This window comes from Pipistrellus hanaki, assembly GCF_964339955.1.
Source record: "Pipistrellus hanaki genome assembly, chromosome: X".
Lineage (NCBI taxonomy): Eukaryota > Metazoa > Chordata > Mammalia > Chiroptera > Vespertilionidae > Pipistrellus > Pipistrellus hanaki.
In genome coordinates, this window is record NC_140524.1 from 59636471 (window position 1) to 59658802 (window position 22332).

General features: G+C 37.6%; 1 protein-coding gene across 7 annotated transcripts in view; it reads left to right on the forward strand.

Moving 5' to 3' along the window:
- The window catches only part of DIAPH2 (diaphanous related formin 2), a 942260-nt gene that overhangs the window by 455191 nt on the left and 464737 nt on the right, over window positions 1-22332 (forward strand). For all 7 annotated transcript variants that reach the window (XM_084870674.1, XM_084870677.1, XM_084870675.1 and 4 more), the window contains one exon: window positions 11744-11983. In XM_084870674.1, coding sequence (XP_084726800.1) covers window positions 11744-11983 — 240 coding nt within the window. The remainder of the gene's footprint in view (window positions 1-11743; window positions 11984-22332) is intronic.

The following is a 22332-nucleotide window of genomic DNA, read 5'->3' on the forward strand; positions in this document are numbered from 1 at the left end:
CCTGATCATCCCACAGCCCCTCCCCCTGGCCTGCCCTGCCCCCAATGGGGGTAGGGCTTGCCAGCAAACCTCCTGTAGCCCCTCCTCATGCCCAGCCCCACCTCAGATTCCACCCCCCCCATCAGGGGTAGGACTGGCAGTCCAACTGCCTGAGGCCCCTCCCCCTGACCGGCCCTACCTCCAATGGGCCCCCACCAACCTGATCTGCCTGCATCACCTGCCCCCAGCCATCTACACCCCTGATCGCTCCCTCTCCAACCACCAATCAGGGGTGGGGCTGGCCAGCCAACCTCCTATGGCCCTTCCCCTGGCCAGTGACCTCTGATCAGCCCCCCACCCCATTTGGTGGTGGAGCCAGCCAACCCACCTCCCCCAGCCCCACCCCTAATCTTCCCCCCATCCCAGTCATGGTTGGGGCCACCAGCCAATCGCCCTCAGATCGCCCCCATCAGCCACTCCAGCCCTGATCTGGTCCAGATGGGGGCAGGCCAGCCAGCCATCCTCCCACCTTCTCCTCCTACTGACCGGCCAGCCCATATCTGCGCCAATTGGGGCTGGGCTGTGCAGACCACACCCATGCATGAATCTGTGCACTGGGCCTCTAGTCTTATATATTGGAAAAGGTATTTGAAATAATATGCCTTAGTCTTTTAAGCATGTATGCTTGGCACTGATCCAAGGACAAATCTTATATACAAAGACAGCTGATAAATGTTTATTAAATTGAATTATATGATAATTATTAAACTCAAGTGAAATCCTGAGATTGAAAATAGCATATTTTAAAAGATCTATAAAAATGAAAATTATGCTAAAACACATTTCTCCTGGTCTGTGCCAAAATTCAATTCATTTGTGTGTGGATATACCCAAATACTCTTTAACCATCCAGTTTTATTTTCAACCTACATTTAGGACAACTTTGGAAATGTGTATAATCATCTGCACAACTTGGAGAGGCTCCAAGCTGGTTGTCTTGCCTTTGATCTCTTCCCCCATCAAAGCGATTAGTGTAATCTTCTTAAAATTTCTAGTCATTTTAAGACATCTGTATCAAAAACCTTCAGAGTCCCCCAGAATTTACAGAATAAAACCCACACTCCTTAGCATTCTCATCCCACCTCTTACTCTTTGGTTTTATATCTCCCTGTTCTCTTTGGTGCATTCAGTGAATTGGTGTCTTTATGACATTTTAGCTTTTACCTCACCAGGGCTCTCATTGCCATTTCAGCAGTTATTTTACTTGTTTCTATTCAGTGATCTTTCATTTTTTTATAGCAGCTCTATCATTTCTTACCTGCCCTCCTCAATTCTTCTCCCTCCCCTCTTTGTTCTTTTCACTTACTACAAGCAACCTAATCTCTTCCATGCACTAGGACATCAGAGCCTCCAGTATATCTTCTTTCTACAATGTTATCTCTACATGTGATGTCTTTTATTGACTTACTAGAGGCCCAGTGGATGAAATTTGCACACGGGTAGCATCCCTGAAGCTGCCATCTGCTGGCTGGGGCCTCCCTTACCCAGCTGTTGGCTGCCAGCCAGGGCCTTCCTTCATTCCGAGCCAGCCCCTGGTGGTCACCACATGTTGAGTGATGGAACTCCTGGTCAGTCAAACTCCTGAGCAGATTATATATATATATATATATATATATATATATATATATATATATATATATATATATATATATATATATATATATCAATATATACAAACACACTAGAGGCCCAGTGCACAGAATTAGTGCACAGTTGGGGGTGTTCCTGAGCAGAGCTTGCACTCTCTCCAACCTGGGACCCCTTGAGGGATGTCCGACTGCCTGTTTAGGCCTGATTACGGTAGGATCAGGCCTAAATGGGTAGTCAGACAGCCCTCTCACAATTCAGGTCTGTTGGCTCCCAGCTACTCACCTGCTTGCCTTCCTGATTGCCCTTAACTGCTTCTGCCTGCCAGCCTGATTGATGCCTAACAATCCTCCCCTGCAGGCCTGGTCACCCCTACCTGCCCTCTCCTGCAGGCCTGATCCCTCCCAACTGCCCTCCCCTGCTGGCCATCTTGTGGCAGCCATCACATGGGGGCAGCCATTTTGTGTGTTGGAGTGATGGTCAATTTGCATATTACTCTTTTACTAGATAGGATAGAGGCCTGGTGCACGAGTGGGGGCCAGCTGGTTTGCCCTGAAGAGTGTCCTGGATCAGGGTGGGGTTTCCTTGGTGCATGGAGTGGCCTGGGCAAGGGGCCTGTGGTGGTTTGCAGGCCAGCCATGCCACCCCAGTAACCCAAGCAGAGGCCCTGGTATCTGGGATTTATTTATCTTCTATAATTGAAACTTTGTAACCTTCAGTGGAGGCCTGGGATGGCCAGCGTGTGCAGGAATCTTGGCTTCCTCCATCACTGGGGAAACCCAAGCCTCCTGATTGCTCTGTGGCTGCAGCCACCTTGGTTGGGTTAATTTGTATACTTGCCCCTAATTGGCTGGTGGGCATGGCTTGTAGATATAGTGGAGGTATAGTCAATTTGCATATTACTATTTTATTAGATAGGATTTTCTATCAAACCTCATAAAGAGGTATATTTTATTTACTGTGACTACTATTGTTGTTATTAGCTATAGAAACAAAATATATTGAGGAGTTAGTGCCAGAGACCATGCTATGCTAATTTTGCATAGCATCTCATGACTTCCTCACAACTCTATGAGATCCATATTATTATTAACCCCACATTATGGATGATGAAATAGGCCAAGTGAGGCTGGGAAGCTTGTCCAAGGTTACACAGTAAGTAGTAGATTCATAATTCAAACCCAGGCATCCTGACTTCATTGACAGAGCTTTTAACCATTGTGCTGTACTGGCACTTGTGTGTGTAATTTGCGCTTGTGTGTGAGTTCCTCTGCTCAGTGCTAATTTCCTTATCTCTGCTTGAGGTATTATTATCCCCTGACTAATTTAGTTCTCTTGTTCTGTTATCTGTTCAGTTTTTCAGTCTCCACCCTGCTCTTCTCCAGAAAAAAATATATTTTTCAGTCACTCAGAACCTGAAAATTAATGAGTGGATAGCTGGATAGAGGTTTGAATAAAAATCCTTCATTGGCCCTGAGGGTCCCTGATGCCTACTTCCCCCTCTCCATTTCCTAGCATCAGTTTTTGTGTGTTTTTTTTTTCCAAAGTTTAGCTCCTTTGAATCTCTACTTCCTTACCTTCATTGAACAGCATCAGAATTCTGCCTTAAATAATGCACTGAAACCGATCTATGGGAGTTCCTTAATTGCCTCCTAATTTCATCAGATCTGTGCCATCACTACTGTAGTCCAAGCCAGCATCATCATTGCCTTTAACCATCATGATATACTTTTAGCCTGTTTTCCTGTTTGCAAGTTTGCCCTTCTCCAATCAGTCTCAGCAAAGCTGTGGATGTGACATTTTTAGAATGCATTTTTGTTCTATATTCATACTATTTATCTGTTTAACACTTAACTTGTCAGTGCTTTGGATGGCATCAGGCTGCAATATGAACCCCTTATTCCAACTTACCACCTCTCCTACTTTTATCTCTTGCTGTTTGATTTCTTGCTCATTATGCCTCAGTCACATTGTATTTCACACTTTTTTAAAACTTACCTGCTCTTTCCTGCCTCTGGCCTGGTTATGCATGCTGCTCCCTGTTGCTCCCACTCCCTGCCTACCTCTCTCCTGCTTATTCTTTGAGTCTCAGCTTAAATCTCATTCTCCTGGTGACACCTTCATTTACCTATCAATCAAAATTAGGTCTCCCTATTAAATTCTCTCACAGCACGTTTTTTCTTTTCCTTTCTAGAAATTATGGTTTTTAATTAAATGTTTGTTTGCAAGGTTTTTTAATTTCATGTCTATAAACCCCTGCTAGATTGAAATTTCTACAGGTGCATGTGTGATGTTAATTTTATTCACGTGATATGTACTTAAATGTTTCTTGAGTGTATTAGTATGAAGTTAAATTCAAGTGGACTCCTTTCAGACCTAATTCCTTATCCTTGTGGTCCTTGATAATATTAAAGGATTCAGTCCCCTTGATTATAAACTTTTATTTCCTTGCATTTTCTAACAATAAATACTCTTTCCTGATTTTATTTATATAACCATTGGCAGTGCCCTATAGAGTTGTATTTCTATATAATTTCCTGAATGATGAAAACAGAATCTCATTAGTTATGAATGTGCCAGAAGTGAGATTACTCCTGCCAGATTCATTAAAATCATTATCAAGCAAACAAACAAAAACCAATAAAATTGGTAACACTGGGGGAGAAATCTGGTTTTGACATTTTGAAAGAAATAAGTGTATCTGAGACAGGGACTGGGCTGCTAAGCTTTCTCTAAACTTTTTAGGATTTTCTTAGTGGCCACATCATTGAGTTTGCTTGTATTCATGTGTATAAAGTTAAAAAGAAACCTCCAGAAAAGAGAAAAAGAAAAAAGAAACAAAAACACCCAGGGACCTTTCCTGTGTCTAGAGGTAGACCTCCTGGTAAGAGGGCTATGCTAGTTCCCATGCCTTCTAGAATCAATAATTCTTTTCTTTAGGGGGTGAGATTGACTGCATAGCTCCCTACTGGTACATCATTGTAACTGTGCTGTAGCTTTACCGGGGGAAAAGCACAGATCTCTGAAAGTTCTGCCTGTTAGAACCCCCAGCAGGAGCTTTTAGACTCCGAAGTGTGTTTGCAGCTCAGCTGTTCTCCAACCTCACAGCTATGGAAATTCCCACTTGTCTTGCACTGAGGATAGAGACCCATACTGTGTGTATCTATTAAACTAACACATCTTCTGAGAAAAAGAAGGCAATAATTAGTTTTTCTTCATAATCGGTATTTTGTTTCTCTGACTTCAAAATCACCCACATTTTTTTCAATTAAAATATTATAAGGCTATAATCTAACAAAAAGATGTTACGATAGTTTTGTGCATAAAAGCATTTATAACAAAAAGCAAAGATTATGTGATATTGCTGACAGTGCACTGCATTTTCTTTTTTATTTTTCCACACAAATATATGAAGGAAGATGAGTGGATTTATGCCTATAGATGGAAGTGCAACTATAAAGTCTCTGTGCTTTTTAATTTTTTTAAGCCCAATAAGAGCTTATGAGCTCTATTCAAGATAGCTTAACCAGGTGAAAAGGAAATTCTTAAAAGCTTTCTTTTCCTCCTGCATATCATCAAAGGCAATTACTTTGGATGGAAAATTGTAGCTCCTCTGTTCCACTAATATTAAATCATTATTCAGGTTTGCATATTCATTGGGAAAATCACATTTTTCTTTATTTTATCTGCATGCATTCAGAATGTTCAGCATTTTGATATGTAATGCCTTGATTGTTTCTATTTTCATTTTTTCTGTCAATATGAATGCTAGCTTTTACTTTTGGATGTGCATTCATTCTATCTGAGAAAAAGCTGGTTTAATAACTGAGATCAGGCAAAGAAAACTCGCCAAGATTCATTCTCAAATCCATGCATTTATATTCTTGTTCATGTCATTAATTTCTCATAATAATCCATTTGTGACAGGATTAACTTACTTCCATCAGCTTTTGCAATAAAATAAGGTTAAAAAAACATGTGAAAACTGAATATTCACATTAAGTCTATGGGTGTCAATCAGTTTTGCTATTGATTGTATTTCATTAAATTAAAATATATATATTAACCCCTTCCTCCCTATGGCAGTAATCACTAATATAACAGCATAGCAGCACAGTAGATGTATGGATGGTCATTCTTAGCTTCAAACAGATGTTTTCAGAAGGATGTTTTGAAATTTTTTGCTCAAATTCTTAGTATGATTTTTCTGAGTTTTCAGTGTCTTTTGGGATAGACATTGTTATGGTGTTCTGTTCCAGATCAGGAGAGTAGACGTTTGTTGATGCATAATTTCCACATATCACTATCTTTGAGGGAAATATTCTTTATCTGTACATCATTATTTTTCTGGTATAGAGTCAGTTTTCAACACTCTATTTTTCCAAAGCTTCATTTTACAGATTAACTATTGTTTTTATCTCTCCTGACATGCAATATACAAGACATTTGCCGTTGACTCCAGATAGCAGGCATGTTGGTATTAATTATTTTGTCCAGGGCAGGTGCTAGGTGTACTGCAGGAAGTGCAGCAAGGAGTAGAAGAAACCTTGCACTGGAGGAGGTGTTGTTAAAAGAAAGGTAATAACATTATTGAGCAGAGAATCACAGATGTCCCTGCTTTACTCACAGATGTCCCTGCTTTGTTTCCATACTAGCAGGTAGAATTTTGCTCAGTCATTGGGTCTAGATCTCACAAGTATTATAGGCAGTTCTGCCTGCTGTATAACTTAAGTCCACCTGTCTATGTGACTTCATTTTCATCACCTTTATTATAGTCACTAGTACAAAATTATTTTGTATATTTAATGTGCAGTGGGTCCTAATATTTAACTATTTGGAAAAAAATACATGTAACAAATGTACATTTGTTACAAACATATCTGTTAATTCTAATTGGGCTTAATGTTATATTTTGAAGAGTCTAGAAGGTTAGTTAGGTGCAGATATGATGGCAGTTGAGGTGTGTTTCTCAGCAGTGTAAAAGAAATAACAAATAACCTTAAACGTGAGTGACACATGACTGCAGGAGTGGCTTGTGCCATCTCCTCCCCACTCACACATGAGTTTTATACTTGCTCCTCTTTACTTTACCTTTGGATTCTTTCGGTAGTTTGGCAGTAGATCAATATTCAGCAGCTGTATAGGTAGTGAAGTGTATAAAATTCAAATTATATATAAACAAAACTGTATCCAACTCTTTGGGGAAATAACCCATTTGTAGCAGCTCTCACTAAAGCTGTCAATGCACTTTTTTTTGAAATACAGTGCAGATCAGCTAAAGAAATGATAGCTGCTTGGTGTGATTTGATAGACAAGTATCTCATAACCCAAATAAATCCCCTACATAATGCAACACCATGGTCAGCATCCCTCAGCACTTCAAGGGATGAATTATAAAACAAAGAATGCCAGTCAACTGAAATGCTGTGAGGGACCACAACTAAAAACAAACATACATTTCAGCTGAGTTTTTGTATTATTTACTTATATCACTTAGGCCCACTCAAGTGCCTTTATGAGACATGAGCCTTTTAATAATTGTATTGGTGGCTGGGGATGTTGCTCAGTGCTTTCTACCCTGTTTCCCCGAAAATAAGACATCCTCCGAAAATAAGACCCACTTACAGGTTTCCTTCTGAGTGAAATATAAGGCATCCCCCCGAAAATAAGGTGCCCCCCTAGGCTAAACATGAGAGATTTGGTCCACTGATTCTGAAAGAAATGGACTCACAAGAAATTCACCAGGAAATTCAGGAATTGGATCGTTATGATCATGTTCAAAAGATGGGGACATGATTGTCATTGAATAAATGAGTAAATTCTTGATACTGTAGGATTCAGTTTGTCTGGTTTCTGTTGACAACTATCATACTACCATACCGTATACAGGTAATAAAGTTCCTTTATTTCCATTTAACAATAAATGTGTACCATATTCTTCTTCATGGAAAAATAAGACATCCCCTGAAAATAAGACCTAGCGCATCTTTGGGAGCAAAAATTAATATAAGACACTGTCTTATTTTAGGGGAAACAGGGTATTATATCTAACCATAGTTATCCAAGACATTTCCTTACATACCTAAATCCTTTAGTGGAGATTCCACTGTTGTCTATCAGTGGTTGTTCATAAAAATTCACACTTATGATTGCATAAAAATCTATTAGTACCATCAATGTGTGCTGATTCCATGCTCCTGTTAAGGGATGAACCCACTATAGATTCACCTCCTTCATAGGGTCTTGATTTTACAGTAACACAGTTTCAGTGATAACATTTCTAATAGAAAATATATGGTTCAACTAGCTAAAGGGAGCAGAGCACAACATTTGCGTTGTATTCAGTACATAATGAGTACTGTTCTTTACCAAGCCTGGAAACACGTATTCCTTATTTATTTCTCCAGCCATTTTGAAGACTTACTAATAGTGTCTCTGCCTCTAATCTCTGTTATATTTGTCCATGCATACTGTTCCCAATATGGCTCAGGAGGCAGTGTGGTGTAGTGTTTGAGAGTCTGGATTTTGTGGCTTAACTGCCTCAGTTCAGCTCTCATGCTCCTCAGCATGTGATTTAACATTGTACAAGTTACTTAGTATTTCTATACCTTACTTTCCTCATTTTTAGAATGAAGCTAATGCTAATAATCTTTTCCTAGTGTTGTTTTCAGAATCAAGTAACTACAAATATATGTATATATTTACATCTATAGAGTATGTATATATATACACATATATATACATATATATACATATATATAATATATATTTATATAAAAGCCTAAGCAACTGAATGACTGGTCACTATAATGCACACTGACCACTAGGGAGCAGATGCTCAATGCAGGAACTGCCCCGTTGGTTAGTGCGCTCCCACAGCCAACCTCCTGCAGCTGGCCAGTCTCTCTCAGCCCATTACCCTGGCTGGCCAACCTCTCGTGGTCCCTCCCCCAGTCGGCTTACCTCCTGCAGGCCCTCTCCTTGGCCAGCTGGCCCTGATGGCCTTGATTGGGGGGCTGGCCAAACTCCCATGGCCCCTCCCCTCAGCTGGCCAACCTCTAGCAGCCCCAATTGGCCCTCATCACCAGTCAGGCCAAGGGACCTCATCCTTGCTCAAATGTATGCACTGGGTCTCTAGTATATAATAAAATACTATGTAGAAAAGTATCTGGCACAAAGTACTCAATAAATGTCAATCACTGTTATTAATGTTGTTACTGTTATTATTAAATTACATTTTTTGTCATATTATTTCAGTTTGAAACAGATCAGATCCATGCTCTTTGTGTTTGTTAGGCCAAGGATTGAAATACAAAGCTCTGAATGGATGGATGTATAGAAGCCCTGGCTCATATGCTTAGTGGTTAGAATGTTGGCCCTTGCATCGAAGGTCCATGGGTTTGAATCCTGGTCAATGGCATGTGCCTGGGTCGCAGGTTCAATCCTCAGCCCCCGTTGGGGCATATGCGGGAGGCAAGCAGTCAATGTGTCTCTCTCACATTAATGTTTCTCCTCTCCTCCCCTCTCCTCCTTTTCCCTCTCCTCCCCTTTACTCTCTTCCCCTTCTCTCTCCTTACCTTTCCCTACCTCTCTAACCCTTCCTCTCTCTGTAAATCAATGGAAAAAATTATCCTTGGTTGAGAATAAAAACAACAAAAACAAAAAATAAGAATGAAGACACGTGGTATTAGAACTGAAGTAAGATTAAAAATCTATGTCAGCCTCAGGTTTAAATTGCTTGTTGATCAGGGACCAAGGCCCTCTTTGTGAGCTGGGTCCCAACGACCCTATAAAGCATGGCCAGAAGAGCAGGTAGGTACATGCTGACTAGCACATGAGAAAAGTAGCTCTGGCTTTTTTAACCATGAGGAGCACTGAAAAACGACTCCCTAAATATCTAAAATGATACAAAACATGCTTCTGTGCTAATGATGGCCAGTTACCAGTGGAAGGAAAGGAAAAATACAGAGGAATTTGGAGACACTGGTAGAGGCATAAATAAAGGTAGGGGGGAAAAACATGGAAAATTTAGAGAAATTCCCACACAAACATGCATAAGGAGATTTATACTTTTGTATGGAGGCATACACTTTGATATGGTTAGCTTCTTATTTTGTGGCCTTAAAATGGGCTCTTCAGGAACTTTGGTCCAAATTCTGCCCCTAGTCTTATGCCTCATATATCCTTACCCTATAATAAACCTTCCTCACAACCATTTTTTCTATACCTTCCTTTTGGTCCCAGTTCTCTCTCTCTCTCTCTCAGAGCTTAATTTTTTTTTCTATTCCTACAGTGAACATCTTCAGCACTTAATTTCATTTTACCCCCCTAGAGCCATCTGCTGGTTTTATCACTAGCAATAGTTTTCAAGTGACTGGATTATGTGTTTTAGGCTGTATTGGAGCCTTTTTTTAGAAGGTGGTTTGTCTTCTACCCAACATTTGAGCACTAAAGAAACAGTATGATGATTTGTATGATATTACCTTGATCATATAAAAAAGCTAGTGATTAGACCTATATCAGTGTAGTAACAGGCAGATATTCCCAGCATACTTTGATACATCCTACATAATAATACTCTAATATGCAAATTGACCAAATGGCAGAATGACCCATGGAATGACTGGTCACTGTGACAAGCACTGACCACCAGGGGGCAGATGCTTAATGCAGGAGCTGCCTGCTGGTGGTCAGTGCGTTCCCACAGGGGGAGCACCACTTGGCCAGAAGCTGGGCTTATGGCTGGCGGCACAGTGACAGTGGCAGGAGCCTCTCCCACCTCTGCTGCAGGTGGGCAGTAAGGAGTGAGGGGTCCCATACTGCGAGAGGGATGTCTAACTGTCCCTAAGCCAGCAGCAGACATCCCCCGAGGGGTTCCAAGCTGTGAGAGGGCACAGCCCAGGCTGAGGGACCTCTCCCAACCCTCCCAGTGCATGAATTGCATGTACCAGGCCTCTAGTTTGCCTATGAAATTATGAAAGCATATAGGGGGATTAGTAGAAGGCAAAGGTTAATCTTTGGAGAGGCAGACTCCCTGGTTAATGGGCAAGTTCATTTCAAAGAAGAAAAGTGATGGACTATGCCTTTCTTCCATATTAGAGCAGATGTGGCCTATTCAACAGCCCATTTGTTGCTTTTGAAGGGTACTTTGTGGTTTAAGGACTTTTTTAAGTTGTGCATTCTTTTCCTGTTAGCTACAGATATCTTAGTGCCTAAACTGTGCCAGGAATTTATATTCAAGAAACTAAACTACATGTGCAGAAAATAAATACAATTAGAATGGTTAATAATTTCTTTTCATTGTGTGCATGTGTATGTTCATGTGTGTCTACTTCCGCCTCACCTCTTTCCCAGAATTCATTTGGTGAGTGAAGACTAGTTAAATGTCTTGGAGTTATAGAAAATTAAAGACTAAAATAAGTTATTATCATAGGAGCTATACCAAAGGAAATAGAGAATGTGTACTTGTACTATGACACAAATAATTAAGACCTAACCGATATAGAATTCTTGAATAATGTACTGAAAAGTAAGTTCATGTGATTTTACCAAAATGTAATTATTTAAAATCAACATTCTGTGAAATAGGTGAAGTTCTTTAGAGCATATATCAATATTTAATATATTTTGTGAACAGAAATCATAGGTCTAAAAATTATTAAATGCTCTATCAGAGCTAGTCCTCTGATTTCAAACAGCATATTAATAGGAAACTTCTTAGGAAATGTGATTCCACTCATATTTTCTGTCATTATGTAAATCTTTTACATGTGACTCAACTATTCACTCAACTCAATTTCATATTTGTAAGTTTCATAGCTCACCTCAGGGATATATTTTTGGCAGTTTAAATGCTATCGATGACTAATGATTATGCAGTTAACATAAAGTTTAGCTTCAGTAATATTATCTTAATGCTATGAGGATGATTTAATTTCTTTAAAACTGAACAGCTATTTTTTAAACTTTCGTGCAAATACTCCTTTGGAATGTTTAAACCAAGCAAAAATAATATTTTTTAAACCTAGGGAGAATTCATTTCATGCAGAATTTTACAATATTGTCTATACAATTATCCCCACTAGAGAGAAATAACAGACTATTCCTTATCTTACAGATTAGCTCAGTGAAAATGTTGCGGCCTCGTCTCAATAGCATTCTTTTCAAGCTCACATTTGAAGAACATGTAAACAACATCAAACCAAGCATCATAGCAGTGACTCTTGCTTGTGAAGAACTGAAGAAAAGTGAAAGCTTTAACAGACTTTTAGAATTAGTTCTTTTGGTTGGAAACTACATGAACTCAGGCTCAAGAAATGCCCAGTCCTTGGGTTTTAAGATCAACTTCCTTTGTAAGGTAAGATAATATTTTTATTTATTACACTTTATAATGCTAATTTACAATAGTTTCCTCTATGTGGGGTCATTCTGAATAGCAATAGTATACAATGCAAAACATGTATGCTTTAAAAAGGGTGAATTTTATGATATGTGAATTATATATCAATTAAAACAGATAAATAGCCCTCACTGGTTTGGCTCAGTGGATAGAGCATCAATCTGAGAACTGAAGGATCCCAGGTTCGATTCCAGTCAAGGGCACATGCCTGGGTTGTTGCCTTGATCTTCAGGAGGGGGCATGCAGGAAAACCAGCTGGTGATTCTCTCTCCTCATTGATATTTCTATTTCTCCCTCTCCCTTTCTCTCTGAAGTCAATAAAAAACAAATAAACAAACAGATAAATAGCTCAGCTAGTGTTGCTCAGTGGTTAAGCATCAATCTATGAACCAGGAGGTTATGGTTCCAATCCCAATCAGGGCTCATGGGGGCTAGGTCCCCAGTTAGGAGGCATGAGGAAGGCAGCTGATGGGTGAATCTCTCTCATAATTGATATTTCTATCTCTTTCTCCATCATCCTTCCTCTCTGATATCAATAAAATATACATATATTTTAAAACACAGATAAATAATTTTTCAACTGCATTAAAATCTCAATGAGTGCGCAAATTGTTTTGTAGTATTGTACTAAACTCTTTCTGATCAAATATTACTAGAGTTTGTAGATCAAGAAAATGTACTTTTGTAATATACATGAAATCTTGAATTTCAATCTCTTTATATTTATTTTATGCCTCTCCAAAAAGTATTTGAGAAATGAAATTCAGTGAATAGTCAGAAACTTCTTCTTGAATGTGCTTTTCTTATTCCACTCTAAGAAAATAATACTCTTTATTGTTGAATAGTATTGTGTTACTAAGCACATACTACATATATGTTGCACTTACTAAAATTTTTAATAAATCAAGTAATAATTGTCTTATTGTTTTGATTGAGCCATTACATAATATTATTTTTGAGATTTTAATTCTTATGAAAATTAAACAAAGAAACAAAATTACAAACTTGATTATATATATCCTTTTCTAGGCTAGAGTACACTACCTTATTCAGAAAATATCTGTTTGTTGTAGAAAAAAAACCTGAACAGACTGAGGTGAAGGCCTTTGTAGAATGCTGGAGATGAAAATAAATCTGAAAACAAGCAATCTATCTTTGATATCTCACCGTTCTTTCACCTTTTTTTCCTCTCACATCTGAAAACATTACAGAATTTTGGTTAGTTTTTCAAGTGTATTATTATGAGAATCCTAGATCTAGGAATGGATATAAATTTCTTTTCTATTCATGCATTAAATAGATGTACATTACATATATATGGACAAGCATTTTAATATGTATCAAATATGATTTGCTTCTGGTAGATCTAACTCAGACATAAAAAATAGCATTTGTAGCTAATAGGATATATAATGGAATTCTATCTTTTTGCTCCTGATTTATTTTTGAGGGATATAAGGGAAGGAAGAAAGAAGATACCCAGAATGTTAAAATTTTCAAAAAAAAATGGTTCTTATTACTTTTCTTGTGATATTAGGGGGCATGTGAAATTATGTTATAATGCCAGAGAGACTAAGGCAGTCCTTCTAATAAACTGGAATAAATCATAGCCAGATTTGTAGGACAAAAATAAATATTTAAGACTTTTTCATTGTATTGCATATCATATATTATAAGAAAATAACCAAGATGCTACTTGTTTAGAGTACATGCTGTATATACAATGAGTGAATCTTAAAATGTTCCTAGTTGATGGTTATAAAAATATTAGAAATTAAAAAAATATCACTGGCAATTTGTATTATATACCTATTTCACATTTAATTTATATAAAATATTTTAAACAACTGTTTAAAATGTACCTCTTTAAGTGTCTTAATTTCACACTATTCAAATTAATTACAAGAACAGATTTTTTAAAGCAAAAATGAATAACTCATTTATATTCAGGAACAAAAGATGATATTAATCTCACAGAAGGATTTTACAGTTGCATCTTATATTTCAGAGGGAGGCTTTTTTCTGTCATCTCCCTGTCAAATACAAGTTCTTCCTCACAACGCTGCTCTGACATCTATCACTAGAGGGATGCTCAAAGGATTCAGCACAGAAATTTTTGCCAACTTCAAGTAAAATAAAAAATAATCTTGTGGGAAATACTATCATGTAGTAATAGGTGTTCTAAAAGAGAAAGAGGTGAATGTTTTAAAATTCACCCCCCCCCCCGCCCAATTTTCAGTAGGATTTTTATCTTGTCATTAAGAAAAGAGAAATATCATATATATGCATAATATCATGATATTCCCATAATGTCTGGAACGTTCATTGAATATAAAGGATTCTCAATAGATATAAATGTCTAAAATGACAGAAATTTACTGAAGTACATAGAAATAGCTTAAGTTTATAATCTGTTCGAAACTGAATTAACTAAGTACTGATGTGTGATTAGAATTGCTGTTAAATTCCAGTTATATTATAAAACACTACTTGATTGATTTTTCTTAATGTTATTTTTTTCTTAAAAAATAGCGCAGGGAACTTTCTTTGTAGAGCACTGATTAGGCTTTAAATATATACCATTCAACCACCTAAATTATTCTAGTGGTAATTTTCTTTCTCAGTGAATTTAAAACTGCAACTGAACATTTTTCACAAGAAGCTATAGAGTATGTTAAAATATTCACCTAGCTACAAAGGAGCCAGTTAAACTTATTAAATGTATCTTGTAGTAAAGTCATATTAAAAATTCAGATGGCCACAGTTGGCTCCTGCAATATTTGGGAAGAGAAAGAAAACAGAGGGCTTAACCTAAATGTCAAATATCACTAAAGGGTATCATTACTATAAGTACTACCCTCACCAGAAAATGCTTTGTTAATTTTCAGCAGTGAATTATCACTTTGTAAGTCACCAAACTAGGGGGCTGAATCACTTCCAAGCAGATGAGGTCCCAGTGTTAGCTTGGCCTATGCTTGCCTGCTGGTTATTAATATTCTAACCAATAGCAATGTTGCACCACAGGGTCATTTGTTTATGTTTTCAGCTTATAATAACATATAATCTGCATAAAAACAGAATGTTTAAAAATATTCAGCACTCCCTAGGCACAGAGCTTTGTGGGTACTATAGCAGACAGGGTTCTTTGTTTGCAAACACCAAGAAGTGCTTCTGCCTGATGTAAGCAAAAAATGGAATTTAATGTGAGGGTATAAGGTAGCTCAGCCAGAAAATGAACAAAGGGGGAAGAACTTGGCCTTTAAAAGAACAGCAACTATGGCAGCTTTGAGAGTGCAGGGAGCAGGAATTAATCAAGTCTTTTCAGGAATTGTCTTTTGGGTGTATTAGCTCCAACCATTTTTCTCCTCCTTTCCCTATGTTTCATTGAAATTCTAATTATAAAGAGATACTACTTAGCATAGTTTAGCAAGCAGAACAAGAGCACCCCTTGATTGACAGTGCTACCAAGACTACCTGTGATGGTCATGCCCCAAAGCTGCCTTTAACAAAGATAGGCATATCAAAGGCTGGAGGCAGGTAAACAGATATCAGGCAGGCTTGCTTGAACAAAGGCGCAACAAAAGAGTTCATTGGTCCTTGGGGTGAGGGAGTCCTACTTTACAGCAGAGGAGACCTTGAGAAGCTTATGGCACAGTAGAATAGCCAGGAAATATACATAGAGAGTACTATGTAACATCACAGAATACACTGTCAAAGAATATAAAAATTAATGGCGAATAAAATGACCCAGTGATTAGTGAGACTTTAGAGAAGGGAATAATTTTTTATGAAGAGGATGGAGATAGGCAATAAGGTAAATTGGAAGAGAACGATCTTGAAGAATAGGTAGAAGCCCGTTATATGAAGAGAAGAAGCCATACCCTTACAATACAGGAGAGCACTGTGCTCTGAACCTACATTTTTGCTTCCATTTTGCTAAATCACTTTCTTTAACCAAACCTCCGTTTCCTCATCTATAAATGAAGGAATACAGTGACCCTTATTTATTTTAATAGGGCTGTTTTCACAATCAAATAAAATGATCTTGGTCACAGTTCTTTGGAATTTTCTAATATTAAACAAGTGCTGATAGTTATTTAAAAAAAAAAAAAATATATATATATATATATATATATATATATATATATATATATATATATATATATATATTTTACAGAGAGGAAAGGAGAGGGATAGAGAGCTAGAAACATCAATGAGAGAAACATCGACCAGCTGCCTCCTGCACACCCCCCACCAGGGATATGCCCACAACCAATGTACATGCTCTTGACCTGAATCTAATCTGGGACCCTTCAGTCAAAACACCAATGCTCTATCCACTGAGCAAAACCGGTTTCAGCACTGATAGTTATTTTTAATGATAGTACACAACTAGGAATAATCATGTATTTGAGGATGAATGAGAAGGCCACACTGCCTGGAATATTGGTAGTATGTGTATACGTTGGAAACAAATGATAACATTGGTAGGTAGGCTGTGAAAAGAGTTATTTACACACTGGTTTAGATATCTTGCCTCCATAAATATATACATATCAAAATTATTCACTGCCAATTTCATAACTTGTGAAGGCCCAAAACCTTTCTTCTTTTGACTTGAGTTAATATCTCCTTCACCTATACTATGACTTTCTAGTCATTCTAGTTAGAAAGACATAACATGCTTTTGTACAGATGTGAAATATGTCATACAAAGAATCTTTTATTTTTATTTTACATTTAAAAAATATATATTTTATTGATTTTGTACAGAGAAGAAGGGAGAGAGATAGTTAGAAAGATCGATGAGAGAGAGTCATCAATCAGCTGCCTCTTGCACACCCCCTACTGGGGATATGCCCGCAACCAAGGTACATGCCCGTGACCGGAATCGAACCCGGGACCTTTCAGTCCCCAAGCCGATGCTCTATCCATTGAGCCAAACCGGTTTTGGCAATACAAAGAATCTTAAGAAAACATTTAGGTTTACTATGAAGAAAATTTTAGGTATCTTTACGTCTACTAGGTGTAATATGATAATGTAAAATATATGTAACAGATTAAAGGCCTCAATTTCTGGAGGCCATTACATGGTAGAAGTGACAGAATATTACAGGGATCACTCTAGTATACAAAAAAAAGCATCCATCTCCCCCATAGATGTTGTAAAATGGAAGATGAAATAGGTTCATATTCATTGTGAAATAGAAGATAATGTACCAGATTGTATAATTTGTAAGGAGAATGACTGCTGTCAATGGAAACAAAATTTGGAAATAGGTAATGCAAGAGAAAGTCTGCAAAAGATCTGAGGTAAAAAAAATCATATCTAAGCAATCTATAATTTTCAGAATGTCTAATCATTTTTAGCTGAAATCATGTGGATTGTGTTTATATAAACTTAAAATCTTAATATCAATAGATATCTACTCTAGCCTATTTAGTCTGCAGGTGAGAAACTGATGCTCAGAACAGTGAAATACTTTGGGAAGTGTATTGGTTATCTCAGATTGTCATTAACAATACCACAGGTTGGTGGCTTAAAAAACAGAGTTATTTTATCACAGTTTTGGAGACTGGACGTCAAAGATCAAGGTGCTAGTAACCTATGTGAGGTGCTCCGTGGTTTGCAGACAAATCCCTTCTCACAGTTCTCACATGGCCTTCTTTTTCCAGGGAGAGAGGGAAAGAGAGGAAAAAAAATCTGGATCTATTTTTATAAGGACACTAATTCTATCAGATTAGGCCCTCCCTACCTTTATGACCTTATTTATTAACCTTATAATTATCCTGCTTAGCCCAAGGCTGAGGGCTTTCTTGATAGTGAAAAGTTCAGTGCTTAACTTGGGACAGTCCCAGGCAAACCAGGACAATTGGTCACTTTAGTTTTGAAATTAGAATTATGGCCCTTGCTTCTAATTACACTCCACTTCCTTTTCTCTATCTCTCTCTCTTTTTAAACATGTAACTGAAATAAAAATGCCTTTTTCATCATTTTTATAATGTCCTTTGCCACTCTTCATCTAATTTTTGCCCCTTTGCTCTTCTTTGTTTTATAGTGCACATTATGAGGGCAATTATTATAGAACTGTCCATACTATATTATAATTATTTCATTTCTTTTTGTCTTCCAAGACTCAGAATTCATGGAGTTTGAATGTTTATTTTATTCTATATTATATCCCAAGTTGTTTGTATATGAAGTCTTCAATAAATTTCTATTGAGTGAAAGCCAAGCAGTTTGATTAAATAAAAGATTTGTTGTGAATGTTTAGAATGACTGTTAATTTTTAAGTGAGAAAATTTAGTACTTCTCAGATATAAAATATAGTTTTACCAGCAAAACTATTGAATATATAATTGTAATACTTTGCTACTTAAGTATTTGTGAAAACATAAAAAATGTATTACTTGCTATAAATATGAAGCAGCAAGTCACCCTCAAATATGATTTGAGAAATAAATATGGGACTATTAATTTCAAACAAAAATATATTTTAGAAAATAAGCACTCTAGGATATATTCAAAGGAACCCTGGCAAAGATCAATCATTATTCCACACATTTGGTTGGTATGTTTTTAGAACTTATGAAGTGATTTCCAGGAATTCAAGGAAGTTAATTATTATTAACCCCATTTTTCAAATTAGAAAACTAAAACCCAGTGAGGTTATGTGATTTATTTCAAGATGAGAAAGGTAGTAAATGTTCAAATTCAGGCTTAAATCTTTGTTTTCTGTAGCCAAATTTTTGCAGCAAACTGCCTCTCACTGCACTAGAACAGGATGCTTGGCTGTAGTAGCTCATTTCCATGAAGCATTACAGAACCAACTGCTACTTGATGTGTTCTGAAAATGGGAAAATCACAAGTGGATTTTCCTTACTCTGGTAGCTTATAAAATCAGGAATCTCTCTCTCTTTCTTTTTTAATTCACATGGAACTGGAAGTAATTGTAGGCATGTTAATAGAAAGATTCTCTTCCTTGAATATATTTTATTGTATACAGGCAATAGAGCCTATGTATTTATAATTCAAATAAGCACCTAATAATATAAACAATTGTAGAGCTGTCACTTGGCTTTGTACATATAGGGTCCCAAAATATATACTATGTTTTGTGTAGGCAGGATTGGCTGCTACTCTCCAGAGAGATGGCTTATCCAGGATCGTTCAGTGTCAGAGGTGGAGTGGAATCCACCTTTTCCCGGGACTCAAAGTATTTCAATGGCTCAAGCTATTTATAGAAATTGATGGTCTCTTTTGGTTCACTGAAATGTATTTTTTTCCTATCAGACAGTGTTTAATATTATTTGAATTTGGAGAAGATATGGTTGGTAATTGGCTGAGAAGAAAATTGCTTTGTGGGATATAATTTGTCTTGGAAAAATTCTGTGCAAGGGAAGATTAGACTCTCAAGTATGGGTTGGATGGAATATTAGGTCCTCTTTCCAAACTTACTTTTTTCTCCCTGTGGGTCTTTTAAACATTCCTTCCTGTGGGGCTATTTGCAGGAGAATTTTCTGAGCGTAATCTCTCTGATTCACTGGTTTAATCAATGATCTGAGATCTCATTCCACAGCAAAATGCACAGGAGCTCATTCGTAGTTTTTTGCATTTTAAAATGGCATCATATAACATAGTAACACACTGTCCCATTTGTTCATAATTCATGACCAGTAGACACAAACCTTTCAAGTTAAGGGTCTGTGCCTCATTATATTACATTGAAGCAAGAACATTCACTATTTTTTGACCTCTGCAATAACTAAGCACCCAAGAATGACATAAGGACAGGATATCTTTCTTAATTTGAAATGGTTTTCTTTATTCAGCTTATTTGATGGTTGACCTTTATTTAAGACCATTGTGTTTTATTGTATTGTGCTTAATGGGCTCTCATCATTGAGAATCACTGAATAGTTTCTTGAGCTTAAAGATGAATGTTGCACCATTGTGGTACTATGCCAATGGTGACATTTTAGATTCAGTTTCTATAATTGTGTGATGGGGTTATTGTCCCTTGCAGTTTCTCATGTAAATCAATATGCCAAAGTTTTTAATTTTCAAACAGCAAGCATCAATAGTATTTAAGTCAATAGTCTGGGAGTTTTTAAATTTATAGAACACTACTTTTTAAAGAAACAATTTTCCCTAATATATTTTAATCCCCATAAGCTACCCCTTATGTATCCTAGAGCAGTGTTTCCCAACCTTCTCTCATGATGAGAATCACCTGGTGGAGTTGTTAAAACACAGATTCCTGAATCCCAACTAAGAAGTGCTAAACTAGAATTTTTGAGAACATATAGGTAAAATTGCATACCTAACTTAGTGCTCTGTATATAACATCTGTGTTAGAGCACTAGTTAAGTATACAATTTTACCTATATGTTCCCAAAAATTCTAGTTTAGCACTTCTTAGTTGGGATTCAGGAATCTGTGTTTTAACAACTCCACCAGGTGATTCTCATCATAAGAGAAGGTTGGGAAACACTGTCCTAGAGTACCTACTATTAATTAGTGCATGTGAACTTGTACACACAGGAAAATGTTAGGCCTAAAATATTGCTTCAGTCATTTTATGTCTCCAGTAATCAAGATGCTTAGATACCAGCTTGGAAATCCAATCCAAAGTTCTCACCTTCAGTGCCCTTCATGTCATTTAAAACCTGAATAAAACACAGGCTTCTTTTGATTTTCTTTCTTTTCCTTAAAAGTGCAGCCATCTGTCTTAGCAGGCAGAGAGCTCTAATGAGTCTGTGTGTGTTTGGGAGTGGGGGGGCGGGGGGTTGAGGGGGAAGGATGGATTGAGGGGGGGAAAACACAGAGAATACATGGACATAGACAAAGTGTGGTGATAGCAGGAAGGGGGTGGAAATGAAGGAGGGTTTAGAGAGGATAAATGATGATGGGAAAAATAAAATAAAATAATTATTTAAAATACATTTTTTTATTGATTCTTAGAGAGAGAGGTGTTAGAAATAAGGCGAGCCCCAAAGCCAGGGGTCTTGGGAGAAGACAAAGCATACTCAGGAGCCAGGCAGCAATGCACCTATCTTGCTCCTTCAGGAGAGTGCACAGCATTGGGTCTGGAAGCACACTGAGTGTGTATCTGCTCAGGCTTTTATTCCTGATGCACATGATCTGTTCTTCACTCTTGATTAGAAGAGATTAGGCTCACACTCTTGCACGATTTGCTAATTTAAAGGGAGGTTGACCTTTGCCATTTCAAAATGGTAGCCCTCAGGGAAGCTGCAAGCCACCAAGCCAAAATGGTGGCTGCCTAAACTCCCTACTTTGGCAGAAAAAGTTATTTGTTTACTAGAGTCCCAGTACAGGAATTCATGAGCAAGTGGAGTCCCTTGGCCTGGCCAGTGATGCTGTCTCACCCATCTTGCCCAGACCTGATCAGGGAGGTTGGCCTGACATGGGAGGTTGACTGTAGTAGTGTACTGACCACCAGGGGAGCAGCTCCTGCATTGAGAGTCTGCCCCCTGGTGGTCAGTGAGCGTCATAGCAACTGGTCAACCAGTTGTTCGGCCAGCTGGTCATAACCATTGCTTATTCTTACAGAAAAAGAGCGAGGGGGAAGGGAAAGAGGGGTAGAAACATCAATAAGAGAAAAATACCCTGGTTTTGTAATCCTGTGAACACACTATCATGTGCTTTGTCCTTCAGTAAAAAAATCAGTTCTTATTTTACTACTAAGATGGAGGGTACCTGCCTCTTTATCTGTCTCTCTACTATAGTGATCTGCATGTACAAATTGACTCCTTATGTAGAAAGAAAACTTAATGAAGTTAGTGTATATTTTTGTCTGTGTTTATTTATAATTTATTTTTGTTAATCCTCATCTGAGGATAGTTTTCCATTGTTTTTCAGAGAGAATGTAAGGGAGGGGAAGAGATAGCGAAAGGAAAACACCAATGTGAGAGAGACACATTGATTGGTTGCCTCCCAGAGCCTAAAACTGAAGTACATGCAATTGACCTGAATTGAACCTGGGACCCTTCAGTCCACAGGCCAATGCTCTATCTACTGAGCCAAAATGGCTAGGGTTGTTTTTGTCTTTAGAAGTTCTTTCTTCCAAGGTAGTTCTCTCCACTTCCCCCCAAATTTTACTGTGGAGATGCATTATATCTTCCTTATTATCTCTGTAGCCCATATTATGAAATTGAAATGGGAGAAAAGGCTGGCTAAATGGTATGCCAGTGGGGATAAAACTATATGATCATGGTGTGCCAGAAATTAACCAGTTTTGTAGATGTACTTCTTCAAATTGGATAGTTATGAAAAAATATGTCTA